The sequence below is a fragment of the Vespula pensylvanica genome, chromosome 12, assembly GCF_014466175.1.
Source record: "Vespula pensylvanica isolate Volc-1 chromosome 12, ASM1446617v1, whole genome shotgun sequence".
NCBI classification, from domain to species: domain Eukaryota; kingdom Metazoa; phylum Arthropoda; class Insecta; order Hymenoptera; family Vespidae; genus Vespula; species Vespula pensylvanica.
The window spans coordinates 4032121-4048732 of NC_057696.1; the positions used below are offsets into that span (position 1 = coordinate 4032121).

The 16612-nt window shown below is 30.9% G+C and overlaps 5 protein-coding genes across 6 annotated transcripts; 2 read left to right on the forward strand and 3 right to left on the reverse strand.

Annotated features, from left to right (window-relative positions):
- Nucleotides 1–2200: 2200 nt before the first annotated feature.
- On the reverse strand, nucleotides 2201–5621 carry LOC122633524 (prothoracicotropic hormone-like). Its single transcript, XM_043821487.1, has 7 exons — nucleotides 5480–5621; nucleotides 4969–5147; nucleotides 4604–4833; nucleotides 3484–3826; nucleotides 3059–3238; nucleotides 2584–2739; nucleotides 2201–2406 (listed from the first exon to the last, which is right to left on the reverse strand). The coding sequence occupies exons 4-7, from the start codon at nucleotides 3508–3510 to the stop codon at nucleotides 2242–2244; spliced, it is 528 nt and encodes a 175-aa protein (XP_043677422.1). The 5' UTR covers nucleotides 3511–3826; nucleotides 4604–4833; nucleotides 4969–5147; nucleotides 5480–5621; the 3' UTR covers nucleotides 2201–2241.
- An 18-nt stretch (nucleotides 5622–5639) lies between these two features.
- On the forward strand, nucleotides 5640–9435 carry LOC122633596. Its single transcript, XM_043821629.1, has 5 exons — nucleotides 5640–5722; nucleotides 6400–6484; nucleotides 7501–8106; nucleotides 8446–8566; nucleotides 8636–9435. The coding sequence occupies exons 1-5, from the start codon at nucleotides 5648–5650 to the stop codon at nucleotides 8865–8867; spliced, it is 1119 nt and encodes a 372-aa protein (XP_043677564.1). The 5' UTR covers nucleotides 5640–5647; the 3' UTR covers nucleotides 8868–9435.
- LOC122633525 lies at nucleotides 9208–11317 on the reverse strand. Of its 2 annotated transcripts, none has more exons than XM_043821490.1 (5): nucleotides 10812–11317; nucleotides 10457–10519; nucleotides 10251–10313; nucleotides 9996–10109; nucleotides 9208–9577 (listed from the first exon to the last, which is right to left on the reverse strand). In XM_043821490.1, exons 1-5 carry the CDS (start codon nucleotides 10812–10814, stop codon nucleotides 9455–9457), a joined length of 366 nt encoding a protein of 121 aa, XP_043677425.1. In that variant the 5' UTR covers nucleotides 10815–11317; the 3' UTR covers nucleotides 9208–9454. The 2 variants fall into 2 exon arrangements, with proteins under 2 accessions (XP_043677425.1, XP_043677424.1); XM_043821489.1 differs by lacking the exon at nucleotides 10812–11317 and adding an exon at nucleotides 10587–10804.
- A 183-nt stretch (nucleotides 11318–11500) lies between these two features.
- On the forward strand, nucleotides 11501–13902 carry LOC122633522 (cyclin-dependent-like kinase 5). Its single transcript, XM_043821485.1, has 7 exons — nucleotides 11501–11674; nucleotides 11865–11953; nucleotides 12051–12244; nucleotides 12318–12405; nucleotides 12490–12661; nucleotides 12738–12949; nucleotides 13039–13902. Exons 1-7 carry the CDS (start codon nucleotides 11638–11640, stop codon nucleotides 13144–13146), a joined length of 900 nt encoding a protein of 299 aa, XP_043677420.1. The 5' UTR covers nucleotides 11501–11637; the 3' UTR covers nucleotides 13147–13902.
- On the reverse strand, nucleotides 13436–16044 carry LOC122633519 (T-cell immunomodulatory protein). Its single transcript, XM_043821481.1, has 3 exons — nucleotides 15722–16044; nucleotides 13954–15478; nucleotides 13436–13780 (listed from the first exon to the last, which is right to left on the reverse strand). Exons 2-3 carry the CDS (start codon nucleotides 15460–15462, stop codon nucleotides 13517–13519), a joined length of 1773 nt encoding a protein of 590 aa, XP_043677416.1. The 5' UTR covers nucleotides 15463–15478; nucleotides 15722–16044; the 3' UTR covers nucleotides 13436–13516.
- Nucleotides 16045–16612: the final 568 nt, after the last annotated feature.

Below are 16612 nucleotides of genomic sequence, written 5' to 3' on the forward strand. Positions count from 1 at the left end.
TGTATGTATGTATGTATGTTTATTCGTAAATACATAGTATAATTCCTATGCTTTGTGAATTTTATTCAATGTTAACAACGATATAATATTGAAGACGTATATATTTATCTTTTAATTAAAAGATTCTGAATAAAGTAAATTAATTGTCAGAATAGAAAGCAAATTAACAAAAGAGGAATTAGAGTGAATTAATTCCTAAAGACTCTGAGATTGGTGTCTGTATACATTATATAGAACAAATATAAACACATATACATAATATAAATATGTCTGTGTGTGGGCGTGTTTATGCGTAAAAAAGTATAGACGAATGCAACGAGCAAAAATGCAAGCTTTTTGAGCTTAAACGATCGTTCAAACGTGCCTCGGTCGAATGGTCAAGGTCGAATAATTGTCGGACGGTTTAACTCGTTTGTTAAAACGTCATTGATAACGTGAAATACATAGATCTTTGTAAAACATTTTAAATTCCTCTTGCGTATCCGCGTCGTTGATATTATATGTACATTATCATTAAACTATATTATCAAATTTATTTTCGTTTGAATAAATTTATATATTGTGAGTAAAATGTTTAACAAAAAATTTTGTTAAAAACAAAAACGATTTTTTTAACGATGAAACGAGGCAGAAATGTCATTTGACTTTACAAACTCATTATAACGACGACGACGACGCCAACGCAGAGAAGCAAACCGAGGAGAAGTATCTAGTAGATAGTATATACGTCGTTAATTGATAAAATTACCATGAACTCTCGGAGAAGCTAATGGTCGCATATGGGAAGAAGAGAGAGAGAGAGAGAGAGAGAGAGAGAGAGAGAGAGAGAGAGAGAAAGAGAGAGAGAGAATGATTGAAGTTACAATCTATCGTCTAGGAAACTATCGATAAACTGATTGTAAAACTATTCAACTTTCTAAAAAATATTAGATCATTCCAAAAATCCTTTTAAAGATCCTTTTCACTTTTTAAATAATTTATTCATTGTAATATGTAATATATATAATATTTCTTATTATTATTCTTACTATTAATAGCATATGCTTATATTATAGATAAAAATAATTAAAAAATTTATATAAAATAGTATAGACGGATCTGTTTGAATATACGCAGAATCTAAAAGTAATCCCCTTGAAATTCATCTAACTAGTGCAAATACGAATGTCAATATAAGAATAAATGAAAAAAATATATATTTTTGCTTTGCCGTTTTCCTTTCTCACAGTTGACATATGAAAACAAAAGTAATAATATTCTTCCCTATGGCGTAAATACGAGTGAGAGATTACGCACGCATGTACGTAATCTATTGTATGTACATTGCTTTAGCGAGTTAGATCAATTCTCAAAAGAAAAAATAATCGGAAACGAATCGAGTTGCGTATAAAAATCAAACAGACAAATGCGAACTTCAATGAAGTTTGTTATCGATTAAATACAATCTTTATTATTCCTTGGACGATAAAAAAAAAATTAAAAACAAATAAATCCAATGAATATATTTCTGATCCTGTTAATAATTAATCCTTCATAATAAAAACATTGAAACGAATCGATCGAGAACATAAAAATTTCAGTTCGTAAGACTCTTTAAAGATGGTAATTAATTCAAATAAGTCACGCAAGTCTCTTAAGTTGTCTCGCGATGAATCTCTAGGGTAAAATGGGGAAGTTGCTTCGGATGAGAAAAATGCGTAGTGGCTTTCCGTGTACATGATTTCGTTCATATCACGATGTGGTGCAATTCACAGCGGGATTTATGGATATACCTTGTAGATTTTTCTACGACTCCTAGTATGCACTTTTCAAAGACATTTCGAAGGGTTCGAATATATGTACATATATATATATATATATATATATATATATATATATATAATATTGAATGTTCTATTCTACTCTTAATTACTTCTAAAGATCAATAATAATTTCAAAAAAAAATATATTTAAACGAAGACTTTCTAGATCATATTATAATATATTTCTTCATAACGATGATAATTTAAATTCATACATTTATATAATTATTTCTTAACGTTATTTAACGATGTTGAATGAAAATAGTACACTCCGTATATACGTATACATGCACACATTTATAAATACTTGTTACATCATAATAATATGCTACTATTATTACATCTTTTACTTCTTTTTTTTGTTTTATTTCTCCACCTCGCATAGACTGTTGAATTTCTTTCTTTCTTTTTTCTTTTTTTTTCTGTTTTTTCTTTTATTTTAATTCCCTCTATCTTCCGTTTCGGGCACGCAAGCAACTGCAATATACATCGGTTTTAATTGCCATTTATGACGAAGCGATTCAGGAAGTGGTGCATTTTCGTCCATGTAACTATTGTCATCTTCTACCAAAGCATTTGCATCTCGTTGACTTAAAATGTGTACCTAAAAAATAAATGATTAGTCAGAAAAAAAAATATTTTACTAATTGATGAATATATTCAGTGAAATTTTATTCGAATAATTCTTGTATATGTAACAATATAAAAAATTATATTTGTTGCACGAATTTATGATAAATAAAATGAGATAAACAATTTCTTATTAATTCATTAAACTTACCATATATTTTAACAATTTACACGAATTAAATTTATCCTGACATATTCTAGGTTTGCAATGAGATACTGTTAATTGTCTAGGATAATGTCCTTCACCTAGATCCTTTATCTCATATTGGCTTTCACAAGGACAGAAACTTTGAGAATATAATAAGTTCTAACGAAAAAAACATGTTATTTTTATTATGAATATTATTATCGAATAGCATTGACAATAAGAAAAGAAATACGTAAATAAATCTTAAAATATATTTTTATATTCTCTAACTATACTTCTTAAAAAACATCTTACGTACGAATTATATTCAAAAAATATAAATTAAAAAATTTCATCTCTTCTGTAGATAGATCTTCATTAAAAAGCTTATGTTTAATGTAACACGCTGTCAACGTAATTCATGGCTCGAACTTTCGTACGCGTTAAAACCATCAACGCATAAATCAAAATTCAAATATGAAAAGATACGTCGGCTTACTCTTCGTTTTACTTCATTCAATCCACCAGACAGATACATTTGTTTATAATACAACGATTTTTGATTCTCTGGAAAATCGTCGTAATCGACGAAGGCTCTTGATTTTGATAAATCTCTTTTTGTTCGGTCAAAAGAAAAATTACGATTTGCTTCTTGACCTAAAAGACTTCGTAGGATCATCTACAGATAAAAAAATATATATATATATATATGTATGAGAAAAAAAATGTTATGTAGAAGAAGAAATTAATGAACGAATTAATTATGAATTGATAATTTTACCAGTAAAAGTGTGTTATATGAATTTAATTAAATATCTTATTGATTGAATTACAGCAATAAAGTAAATTATAATTTATTATAACTTATATATAATTATAATTTTATTTCATGAAAACTTAATATTATCCCGTATATATACTTACGCACAAGATGAAAATTTTGATCTTCATAATGTAATAATTCTCCTTATACTTTCTATCGGATACTGATGATCTTAGATCTGGAATATCTCCCTTATATACAATATTTTTTCAATAAAGACACTCTCATACAATTCAGATGTCTTTCAACTTATCAAAAGGACCATTAATGCTACTCGATATCCACATCTAAGGTTAATATCAGAATTCTAATCTTTTGTGTTTCTCGAGGTCACATTTCTTCGAAGTATATTTTTCCTTTTTTTTTCTCGTATACCATTAACGACGAAAATAAAACTCATTTTCCTTTTTTTTTTCATCTTTCCATGTAGCCGATCAAAAATCACTAGTTCAAAAATCGCAACAGAAAAACAATATCAAATAATTAAGCTCCAACTCTTAGAAGATAACGATGATCTTTTTCAATATGAAATAAAATCATTTCCTTTTTTTGTTTGCTATGTTTCTAAATGAATTGCATTTTTACGAAATTGATTTTAAATAAATACGCGGATGCATTTAATCTTCGGTACGCAATTTTTACCCTTAAGTCTATGCAAAGAAACGTATCAGTTGTGACGACATTTTCACATCTCACGCTTCAACATCCTTTTACCTTTGACCTCTATCTATTCTTTCTTACCCCTTTCTATTCACCACTCTGCATTCTCTCTCTCTCTCTCTCTCTCTCTCTCTCTCTCTCTCTCTCTCTCTCTCTCTCACTTTTTCCCTCTTTCAGATTATTTGATTTCATTCTATCTCTTTCAATTTCCAATGATTTTAATTCGTATGATCTTTATGAATTGGTTAAAAAAATATAATATATAGATATATCTTGAAAAATTCTATACAAAAGAAATGACAATATTGTTCAGTCGTTTTTATAATTCAAAGTAATATCATCAAATGATTAGGATCAACTTCATTCTCTTTTTAACGAGATGGAAAAAAAATAAAAAATATAAGATCAAATATCACGATCGGTCGCACATGTTTACGAGAAATTTATCACTCGTCATTAGAGAAACGTATTCGTCGTATTCACGGTTGACGAGCACCGTGTTCTCATGCACGCATACAGACACGCGCGCGCACGCATACACACAAACACGTCGTTACGCACCTTTCACGGCCGTTTTGAATTATTTTCTGCACCAGATACTATGAGGATCGATCGATCGTCAGCTGACTTTCAGCAGCTTTATTCAGCCACTTTTCACATACGCTTATTTGTTCTCCTTCCTTTGTTTTTTTTTTCTTTTTTTATAAAAACGATTTTCAACCTTCCAAAGGAAGGTTTAATTTGCCAAAAAGACATGCGAGATTAACTTCATACTCTTGATACGTCTAAACCTTGAAAAGATAAAAAAAAAAAAAAATCATTATCACATCCGTTAATAATTTTTAATATTACAAAGAAATCTTAATTATTATTGTTTTCAAAAAAGATGTACGATAAAAGAATACGAGGATTATATCCTGTCTTACTTTCTAATTAATCTTCTGTAATTAACTACAACGTTGACGTATCGTTCTTTAAAAATGATACGTTCTTTTGAAAAGAAAAAAGAAAGATGATGACTTAATCTCTGCCATAAAACATAGCTCTTCTTTAGTAATATTTAAAGTAATGCCGTATCTTAAAAAATTGTCCAGAGAAGATTTAGCTGCGAACAATATATAAAAGTTATATGTATGTGTGTGTATGTTTGTATGTACGTACATATACGTACATGTACATCTTTAGTAATAAAAAAAAAAAAAAAAAAAAAAATATTGAAAAAATTACCAATTTCACATCTACAAATTTATAGCAATCATAAAAAAAGATATAAAAAAAATAAAAAAATAAAAAAAACATGAAATCTAAATTAAAAAAAAAAAAATTAAATTTCCACTCGATATACATTATTTGGTTAAAAAGCTTTTAGTGATAAAAGTACGATACTTCGGAAGGGTGATTCTTCGCGCTCTCTATCGCGCAGACGCGTTTACTTACCCCTTTTTACCCCCTTCAACGAATTTCCCTCACCATCACTCGTACTTCTATATATTTCAAGGGAGCATGAGGATCGGGACACATCGCGTACTTTTCGCGGCACGTCACTTTGAATCCTTCCTTCGGATCAACTAGATCAAAAGCTACATCGCTGGATCAGCAGAAATCATGAAGACATACGTGATTTCATCTTTAATTGCGAACGTACTCATCGTCATTTTTACTGAACTTTCGGCTCTGCAGGTAAGAATAAGAAATATTTATTTCATTTTTTAAATTTCTCTTGTTTAAAGTATATTCATTTTATTTTAAATATATTGTTGAATAAATGTATGAAATTTATCGGGTGAATTAAAATTAATGTGAAATTATAGAAATCAATATGTGCTTATTCGAAACACGCGTCGCGAACTTTGTCTATGCATACTAAACATCTTGTCTCTTTTAAAAAATTGCCTTCCCTTGTACAGACATGAATTTAGAATTATTTATAAAAATAAACTATCTTGCAGTCTTTTTTCTCTTTAACACGCTTTTTCTCAAATAAAAAAAGGAAACAAATTACTCTGCTCATTCTAATGCAAGTTGTATACTGTATGGAAATGAATTATGAATTATTTTTAAATGAATTATTTTATAGTTTTTTCTTTATAATGTGTAATGCTTTCTCAAATAAAAAATGAATGAATCATCCTATTCATTCTAATTCAATGTATATTGTATACATTTGTATACAATATACATATATGTTTAGGGCCTTTCGTTTGTTTCTTTAGGGAATATATATATATATATATTTTTTTATATGTCATAAAATCATCATGTCATAAAACATATACCGTGTGAACAAATGTTTCTAAACAATTACATAGACCTTCGTTCCATTAAATTAATACTGTCATTTATCATTGATTTATCAGATACAGAATGATGCTAATCAAGCACAACGGGAAAATTACCATCCAATCGCGACGGACTTTTTGGTCAGATATTTAGACGATCATAGTAAGTACGCCTTTTAATTTATTTTCCCCTTAGTTGAAACAACGATCGCATTGAGATAAGGCAATTCACGAAAAAAAAAAAAGAAAAAGAAAAAAGAAAGAAAGTAACTTTGGTATACCCGTTGCGTGTACGATAATGAGTTTCGTTCTTGTCGGGTATCAGGATACTTTTTAAACCTTTACCAAGTTTTCGTCCTAAGGATATCGCGTTCACTTATGTGTATATATTACTTACTTTTATGGTAAATTACATATATATGTTCCCAAAGGGATATGTCGTACGATCGATATTGTTGTTAGGGGTCAAGTCTCTCAGGGCATACAGACACGTGCATTTTGTAACATCATGATAATTTGCAACAAAAAATTATTACTTCGCCAGAGACTTTTTCTTTCCTCTTGTTTTGTTCTTTTCTTTTTTCTCATCTTTTTTACGATGGATCGTAGAAAAAAATTTCTTTCCAATCGATCAAACAGAAAGAGAAAAAACGACAGATAGTTAGAACTTCCAAAAGCAATTAATTCTGTAAAAAGAAAATCATAAAATAAGACATTTAAACCGATGTGTTAACGAGTCGTAAAAAGAATCTACGTGAACAATGCGCAAGATCTCGTTATTTTAATTAAAAGCTTCTGAGAGATAAAAATGTATGGATAAATAATTACTTAAATTTTATTTCCTTGCTTACGCGACGAAACATCTCTAAATCCTTCGGGAAAGGTAAGCTATAAAAAATAAAAAACGTTACTCCTGATGGGGCTCTTCTTTACGTTTTTAAAATTTTCCTACATTATAGATAGCGTTAGATAAAACATTTTTTATCGGTGTGATAAAAAAGATTCTCTTCTTTATAACACCTAAAAATAAATGTGTACAATTAATACAATTATCGTTTCTATCGTATGGCTTACGATTTACATTATGATGAATTATATCAAAACAGTTATATTATTATTATTTTGTAAGGAAGATTTTACTTACACATATATGCTGTAATCATTCCTTTTCCATTTCAGAACCGGCCCAAAAAATAACCGAGACGAATGAACAAAGTATTGTCAAACGAAACTTGGACCAAATCGGTGGTGGAAATCTCGTACGAAATATAGCTTCAAACGACTTTAACGAATACAATGATGAACGTTCGCTCAGAAATCTCGATCAAATTGGTGGTGGAAATCTTGTTAGAGATTTAAGCGGCTATAAGATCGGTGCAAAACGTAATTTGGATCAGATTGGCGGTGGAAATCTCGTTAGAAGTCTATACGAATCTTCAAGGAAACAAAAAATGAGAAAAAATAGAATGAACGGTCCAAATTCGATTAGATTGAGTAATCTAGAGAATTTGTTCAAGTCGAGAAACGAGGCTGACGATCGTACAATGCGTAATCTCGATCAGATCGGTGGTGGAAATCTTGTTAGAAGTTCAAATACATTTGGTGCCGGTCTGTTAAGAAATTTAGATCAAATCGGCGGTGGAAATCTCGTGAGAAATTTGGATCAGATCGGCGGTGGAAATCTCGTGAGAAATTTGGATCAGATCGGCGGTGGAAATCTCGTGAGAAATTTGGATCAGATCGGCGGTGGGAATCTCGTTCGTGACGTTGATCGTTTCTACGATTGATTTCTACTTGATAACAATGCGAAAATAAAAATGAAGAAGACCGATCGAAAATTAAAAAATTAAAATTATGTTCTTACGTTTTCCGCTGCTATTCGATATGACGGATCAATACAAATATTGCATAATATTAATGCATCAAGAGTTCTATATAATAATTATTGTTAGATAAATATTAAAAATTGCAGATCACACGACCAAGAAATTGCTTCAATTTTATCCTGATAATAATACCTGTCCTACGATCATCCCTAACAAAAATATTCCATCCTATTCAAAGCTAGATAACATGTGTAGAGATTTTCAATAAAATGTGTAATATTTTTATCTTATTTCGAAGGTGTAACGGATGAACATAATCAGGACAACGTTGGTGGTAGCCATTTGTTACGATCAACTCGTCATAATGCTGATTTTTATCCTGGTCTGGTTTATGAGAAACAACGATATTTTCCATTGAGGTAAACAAATTACTAATAATGATACTTACAATTATGTTATGGCCCAACTTATATGGTTGTATATTGCAGGAGACCTTCGATATTGAATTCGCGTATTGCTGATCACGAAGAGATCTATCCACTCGTATTCGATCGTTTAGGCAAGAGAAATATCGACGAGATCGATGCAAACGTGTTCGACAACTTCTACAAAAGAAATTTTGATGAGATCGATCGTGTCGGATGGAGTGGATTCGTTAAGAGATTGAGTGATTACCTGATCAAACAGCAGCAACAGCGACAACAGCAAGAACAACCTTAAATTATCAAACTAGACACATCATCGGTATAATTTTTTAATTTATATACTTTGATTTATATTATATCTTAATTTTCTTCTAAAACATCTCTAACATGATATTATAATAATTTATGTAGATATTATTAGGTAGATATTAGTCTTACATCAATATAGACATCAAATATAAAACAGAGATGTTAAAGAGAATAAAGAATAAAGATGTGTCTAATCATTAGTAAAATTTCATAGTAGAAATCGATGTAAAAGTATATATAGCTAAATGTAAATTATGAATCTCTTTTTTTCTTTTTATTTACGTTACAAGATTCCCCTCGAAGAATCGAAGATGAATACACTCGACTGATTAAAAAAATTTTATTTGGGGATTGATATATGTCCCGTTTAAAAAACATAAGTACAAAATTATATTTCGAGGATATCATTGCGTAGATTAGAATCGTGTTACAATGACGTCATTGAAACTTTTTTTGTCAAATATCTGAAGTATTGATATTTTAATTAATTCCTTCTTTATGTATGCTTTGTGAATATTGTCAAAATGTAACACAAATAAAAGGATTATATCTGACGATCTAGCTGTTTCAATTTTAATGTTTTCCTCGCTGTTGTTTCTTTTCGACTAAATTCGTGAGGATCTTATCCATCTCCTCGTTTATATTAGCCGGTGTTTCCACTCTAACGCTTTCCATGTTATGATCCATACGTACAAACTGCATTTAATAACAAAAATATAATAGGCAGAACTAATCATTTTTACTTATCACAAAAAAAAATGCGATCATATGTTCGTTTAAAAAAAATTTGATCTTTATATGAAACTGGTTGTAGAAGAACTATGATTATATGATTATATGATACGGAAACATGATACGGAACATAATATAGAAACGGTTAATGGATATGGAAGTTATTAAAAAACTGGTCCAAATCAATAAAAAATTTTTTAAGAATATCATATTACAAGTATTATTTTTTCAAATTTTTTAGTTTGACCATTTTTTTAATTACAGATACCTACACGTATGAACTTTTAACAAATTAATTAACCTATTCTGTATATAACTCTACTACAATCGCATTTTTTAATTAATAAAACTAATTTTGATTGATTCAAGAAAGGATATCAACCTCTATCACACCCTCTTCCACGATGTTGAATCTTTGCGATAATGCAGCCATTCTTGAGCTAAGTTTTGTCAAACGATCGGTAATGCAGAGTTCCTTGCTAACGTCTTCCTTGATCTGCGAGATTTCTTTCGTTATGAAATATGATCTGCGAATTATTGGTACGTCGTATATGTACGTCGTAAAATTGCACATGATACGTATCGTATGTAATAATATTTAAAAGAAAAATAAAAGAAAAAGTCGTGACGATCGCACCTCATCCATTGCCTCCATTATTTTATATTTCATATAATCCAAACTGGCGCGAGATTCGTTTACCTAAATCAAACGTAAAAATTAATAAAAATTTTCATAGAAATTCTCAAACGAAAAGTGTGTGTGTGTGTGTGCGTGCGTGCGTGCGTGCGTGCGTGTGTGTGTGTGTGTGTGTGTGTGTGTGTGTGTGTGTTGTATATATTTACCATTGAATTAAAATCTGCGATATCTGTTACGATTTTATAATGCTGTTTCATTGCCCAGAAAAACTAAAATCATTTTGTTTTTTTTTTTTTCAATATGAATAAATTTTTTTTAAATATATGTAATACTCACGCGTTGTAACGTATATAAGACAATTGTTAGGTTTATCAAAAAGAATATGATACTATTGAATAATTGTAAGACGAAATACATGATTCGTTTATATTAACGAATATTTGTTAAAAAAAAAAAAAATACTTTTCTCTTCGTGTAGAATGATCCGACGAAGAATTTAATATCTTATCCGCATAATTATTTCTTGTAATTAATACGATTTTTTCTTACGTGAAAACTTACCATAGAACGTATAACGAAGTCTGAACAAAGTGAATATTGGCACTATTGCAACAACCAATAACAAGTATCTGTCTATCTATAGATGACCAATAATATTGCTATCTTTTTTTTATTTCCTGTAACCCCTTTCAGGGAAAAATACTTCTTTTTTATTTCTCCTATTACACCAATAATCAAACTTATTTCTCATTTGATTATTTTTATTATATTCCTGTATTAAAACATACTTCGACGTAACGAATAATAACTGTTATTTATCTACAAACGATGTTGAATGATTTGACTTAGGTGGTTAGTACGAAACGTGTCAAACGGATCGTCCGTTGTTATTTTTTCATACATCACGTGACAAGATATTAACATATAAAAATTCGACAAATATATTATTCGATATTTTTGAGAAATATACATTGCGATTTAATGCATGAATCATTTTCGAATAATAAATATATCCTACGAATGAATATAATGTAAAATATAATTCGTATCGTTGGAATCGTATTGTACGTCGTATGATTATAAGAAGGGTGATAAAAATTACATCGTAAATAAACGTCGAGCGATCGATAACGAACTAATAATAAATGAAGAATATTGAACGAAACGTGTTCTGTATTGTCGATAAAAGAAGCTATTATTTTTCATCCTTGAAAATGTCGTGCATCGATCAATAGGGTATAATTAATTACTTCCCTTCGTGTTTAATCTAATAATCCATGAGTTTGAATTCCCGCGCGTAATCTATGTTAAATGCGCGAAGTTTAGTCGTCACGGCGCAACGGTAACCACTGTGCGTGTGCATTCCGCCCGAAGTAACGCCAAAAATATGCAAAAATATGAGAAACTCGAAAAAATAGGAGAAGGTAGGCGAACGATATTGTCATCGCGTTAATCGTACGTTTCCAATGAACGAATTGATCATTTACTTTAACATTAAAAACGAGATAAATCGTCGGCGCCTTTTGTGTGTGTTGTGTGAGCTTAGATGTGTCACTATATCGTTAAACGTCGACTTACATATATAAGTCATCGTTAAACGTAGTTTCTTTTCAGGCACTTATGGCACCGTTTTCAAAGCGAAGAACCGCGAAACTCACGAGATCGTCGCTTTAAAAAGAGTACGTTTGGACGATGACGATGAAGTAGGTATATCTAAACGTTATTTTCATCATCTACAACTTATTTCTTATCATGAGGAAGAATAATACTGATCATCCATTTTTTTTCCTATTTTTATAGGGTGTGCCATCCTCGGCCCTTCGGGAGATCTGCTTATTAAAAGAATTAAAACATAAGAATATAGTACGTCTTTACGACGTATTACATAGCGATAAAAAACTTACTTTAGTCTTCGAGCACTGCGATCAAGATCTTAAAAAATACTTTGATAGTTTGAATGGAGAAATTGACTTAGATGTAGTGAAATCATTCTTGTAAGAATCTATCTTATTGACTGTGATATATACGACAATGATGATTATCTCACGCATTTCTTGTTTATTCCAGATATCAGTTATTACGTGGACTAGCATTTTGTCACAGCCGTAATGTTCTCCACAGAGATCTCAAACCACAAAATTTACTAATCAATAAGGTATGATATTTGTGTATGAATTTGTATCTCATAGAATTATATGATCTCATGATTCTATCTATCCAAGTTACCTTATCCTTGTAGAATGGCGAGCTAAAGCTTGCTGATTTTGGATTAGCAAGAGCATTTGGCATTCCGGTTAAATGTTATTCCGCAGAGGTTGTTACATTATGGTACCGTCCACCAGATGTTCTTTTTGGAGCAAAACTATACACAACGTCCATTGATATGTGGAGTGCAGGATGTATATTTGCTGGTACTTCCATTGTAAATAAGACATTGAGCCTACACAGAAGAAATTGCTAATCAATTTGTATATTATACTTGTATAGAGTTAGCAAATGCAGGGAGACCACTTTTTCCTGGTTCGGATGTGGATGATCAACTGAAAAGGATTTTTAAAATGTTGGGTACACCGACAGAAGAAACATGGCCAGAGTTAACAATCTTGCCAGATTACAAGCCTTTTCCACAGTATCATCCTACGCAAGGATTGGCTCAAGTTACACCAAAGCTTACCTCAAGAGGAAAAGATTTATTACAGGCAAGTATAGAACTGTCTGTTATAAATCATATCGATTTTTAAAAGAAACAATATAGATGCATTTTAAAACTTTTTTCGAATATTTTCAGAGATTATTAGTGTGCAATCCGGCACTGCGACTGTCAGCGGAAGAAGCAATGGCGCATCCTTATTTTAATGATTTAAACCCTGCCATTAAAAATGACCGTTGCCAATAGCAATCTCGTGTAAGTTTAGCATTTTTGAAGTCTTGTGCTTCAAGCTTACCGACCAAAAATACTCCAACAAAAGATCGTTTGTTGATACATTTCGCACTCGATGCGCCAAACATATTGTGTGATATTAAAAAGTCCTGTTTTATATAAAAGTACATATGGCGAAACAATAAATTATGAATTTTATCAGAATTGGCCAATTTCTATCGGGAACAGAAGTGTTACTCTATTAAGAATGAGAAAAGGAAATTATTTATTGCTATATTTATCGTAAATCAAAAGGGATAATAAATTGGAAGCAATACTTATTTATTAATCAATTATTCTGTTAAATAATTAAATAATTCTTAATTATATTTTCTTAAATCTATTTTTACATTGCATCAAAAGGGAACCTATGCGCCTCTTGAAGCTTTTCTATTTTATCTTCCCGTCTCTCCTTCCAATACAATGAAACAATAATTAGCGAAATAAGGCCGCACGTACCGCTTAAAGCAGCGGCGCTTAATAAAATTAGTTTACTAGGTGTAACGAATAACTGAGCTTTCCATCTATACGGTTTTGATATTGGATTAGGTATCACTACCATTTGAGAATTGGGAATAATTTGCGGCCATTCCCGTGATTTACCACCGACCTGTGAAAAAAAAAAAAAATTGTGTAATTGTATAAAGTATTATATTTAAGAAAAATGTAATTATTATACGTTAAATTTAAATCCTTGTACAATAAAAATTTATGCCATCATTCAAAATTTAATCAACCGATTTGATTGATATAAAATTTGACTGATCGTATTTTACAACTTACTCCTATCGTTAACGAATCTACGAAGTTCGGTGTTCTGCCCAACCCAAAAGTAGTGTATGGTAAATTTAGAGAAAAGTATGCACTTTGCGGCAATTGAGCAGCAATTGCATTACGTGGACTACCATCTTGCGTGGTAGTTCTGTAAGCTATCGATGGTCCTGGTAGATTTGTGCCGTATGTACGCTTTTTCTTTCCTAATGAACCAGGCGAGATGGGATACATGCTGTTGTTACGTCCAGTGAGTACCATAACTTTGACGAAATTGGCGTCATAATCTAAGCTGTTTTTAAATGCAGCAGTACGATAGACTTTATTCGCTTTATCTACTAGTTCTACCAAAATTACATCCAAAATACCATCTTGATAAAAATCATAGAACACTGCCATAACAGTTTCATTATAAAATGGATTAAGTGCCTGCCAACGTATGTCGAAAGTTCGATTGAATCCATTGCAAGAGTTGCATGCAACATTTTCAAGTAAAAACGATTGTCGCTGCTTAGTGCTAGTAGATTCTAATGTCGCTAATAAATCAGGATAACCGTCCATATTGAAATCTCCGCCTCTAAGCGTTATCGCGTCTGTGTAACGTTGACCATCTCCTTTTATAAATGCCCAAGTATTAATCTTATCTCTGAAATTTATTTGCAAATCATGCCATACACATTTGGAATACATCATTATAGTGCAGTTAATATGCTTTGCTTCGTCGTAACAAAGTGGCAAAAGAAGATCTACTTTTCCTGTTAATTCAACATCGAGGTAAAGAGTCTGACCAATGACCTTTGCATTACGCGGTAAATCAATATGTCTGTTAAAGACAAAACCATCTTCCTTGCCATGCCAAACTTCAAAAGACTTGTTTGTCGTTACAACAAGATCTGGCAAAAAATCATTATTTAGATCCAAAAAGGCATTTGAATGCGGATGGCTTATTTTTTCCATATTTTTATATTTTTTATCTAACATTGGTATGATCTTAAATTTTCCTCTATTTTCTGTAAATATCCAAAAACTTCTATTATAATTTTCATTCATACCAAAAAGATCAATAATCATATCTCGATTATAATCTAGAGCCAACGGCTGCCCTCGCATACTGAATAAAAGTTCAGTCGTACAATTTAATTGTACAACCGAATCTTTATTTCCACCCCATAAGATATACACATCTGTAAGTTTAGTTATTTGATTCATAGTTGTAACTAGAATGTCCATAAAGACATCTCCATCGAAATCTCCTGGTACGACGCTTGTGACAGGTTCTTTGAAAGAACATTTTAGATCATTATTTGGCCTTAATAAAGGTTCCTGTTCTGCAGCAAGGAAAACTTGTACGGTTTTGCCATCCTTGCGTACCATAAACACATCGGTTAGTTCGTCAGAATCAAAATCTCCAAATGCAGCAGGCATACCATCCAGCACATTTCCAAATACAGCTGTGGTTATATCGCTACAATGACTTGTTGTCACAAATGTGACTACACAGATGAGTTGTAGAATCCACATGGCTAACTTATGCTACCTGTCAAATACATATATACAAAATAATAATAAATCCTATTTATAATAATTGTAATATATGCATGACAAAAAAGGATCAATTTAACCCATAAGTATTTTTCTAAAATAACAATATTCTACTTCGCTCTGAATAAAAATAACTAAATATATAATAAAAAAAAAAATCATAACGAATCAATCCTATCAAATGATGTCATCTATGAAGTATTAATTTCGATGCAATAACATATCTATAAATACTAACTATTAATCTTGTAAACAGGTGGAATAAAGATGTTTATGTGCACAGCGGAGACAATAGCTCAAATCTTAAAAGTCTCATTCTGAATGTTATACTTGTTGTTGACAGCAATATTAAATGACATCAGCAGTAGATGACCAAACTTAAATATCAGGAAATTAGATTTGTTATCACGTCCCCATTATTTGCAACTGCGCTGCAATCGCTAACACCTGAGACCTCTGGTGACCAAAATGTTTATTAAATCTGATACTAGCGCTACATGGTAATAAGTGAAAAAACATCGCTCTATCTTTTTTATTATCGACCTTTTCTCGATCGATAATAAACTTTGTTAATATAAAAAATTAGATTAAGTTTAAAAAATTATGTTATATTTAACGCATTTTACGAGCTATATAATATTTAAACGAGTGTATATTATTACTTAAATAATTATAAAATCGTCGAACGTATCGTATAATCTTAGATATTGTTCAGGAAGAAAGAGCTCCGATCCTTCCTCGTCGGAATCCGAAAGAAAACTGAATCGACAAATGTTAGAGTCGTACGTTTGTTTTTGTTGACATTTTATGTAACCTATAACGATGGAAGCAATTGTTCATTTCATGGAAATAAACCACATACCGGTCTAGTATTCATACGAAGATTAGTAGTGGGGATAACAAACTCTTCTTTTTTGGCGCAAAGTTCAATGGGCGCCACTATATGAAACATCGAAAATAGCAATTACGCCACAGCAAATTTAGACGTAATTTATAAACGATTTTGATGAACAAGGTCTTATTTTAAAGACGAAGATTTAAGCGAGCACATGATTTTCTTCAATATTCAAAAAAAGGCTTTATTTTTATGTACAAACTATTTCTGAAAAAAAAAAAAAAAAAAAAAAAA

Excerpts from the sequence above, each read along its gene's own strand:
- LOC122633524 (XM_043821487.1), bottom strand. The coding sequence starts at position 3,510 with ATGAAGATCAAAATTTTCATCTTGTGC. Across the intron at positions 3,239-3,483 it reads TCAAAATTTTCATCTTGTGC|ATGATCCTACGAAGTCTTTT; the intron begins GTAAGTATATAT and ends TTTTATCTGTAG. Across the intron at positions 2,740-3,058 it reads TGAATGAAGTAAAACGAAGA|AACTTATTATATTCTCAAAG; the intron begins GTAAGCCGACGT and ends TTTTTTCGTTAG.
- LOC122633596 (XM_043821629.1), top strand. The coding sequence starts at position 5,648 with ATGAAGACATACGTGATTTCATCTTTAATTGCGAACGTACTCATCGTC. Across the intron at positions 5,723-6,399 it reads CTGAACTTTCGGCTCTGCAG|ATACAGAATGATGCTAATCA; the intron begins GTAAGAATAAGA and ends TTGATTTATCAG. Across the intron at positions 8,567-8,635 it reads CAACGATATTTTCCATTGAG|GAGACCTTCGATATTGAATT; the intron begins GTAAACAAATTA and ends TGTATATTGCAG.
- LOC122633525 (XM_043821489.1), bottom strand. The coding sequence starts at position 10,667 with ATGTATTTCGTCTTACAATTATTCAATAGTATCATATTCTTTTTGATA. Across the intron at positions 10,520-10,586 it reads TCTTATATACGTTACAACGC|TTTTTCTGGGCAATGAAACA; the intron begins GTGAGTATTACA and ends AAATGATTTTAG. Across the intron at positions 10,110-10,250 it reads TAATGGAGGCAATGGATGAG|ATCAAGGAAGACGTTAGCAA; the intron begins GTGCGATCGTCA and ends GAAATCTCGCAG.
- LOC122633522 (XM_043821485.1), top strand. The coding sequence starts at position 11,638 with ATGCAAAAATATGAGAAACTCGAAAAAATAGGAGAAG. Across the intron at positions 12,406-12,489 it reads AAAATTTACTAATCAATAAG|AATGGCGAGCTAAAGCTTGC; the intron begins GTATGATATTTG and ends TTATCCTTGTAG. Across the intron at positions 12,662-12,737 it reads TGCAGGATGTATATTTGCTG|AGTTAGCAAATGCAGGGAGA; the intron begins GTACTTCCATTG and ends ATACTTGTATAG.
- LOC122633519 (XM_043821481.1), bottom strand. The coding sequence starts at position 15,462 with ATGTGGATTCTACAACTCATCTGTGTAGTCACATTTGTGACAACAAGT. Across the intron at positions 13,781-13,953 it reads TAGATTCGTTAACGATAGGA|GTCGGTGGTAAATCACGGGA; the intron begins GTAAGTTGTAAA and ends TTTTTTTCACAG.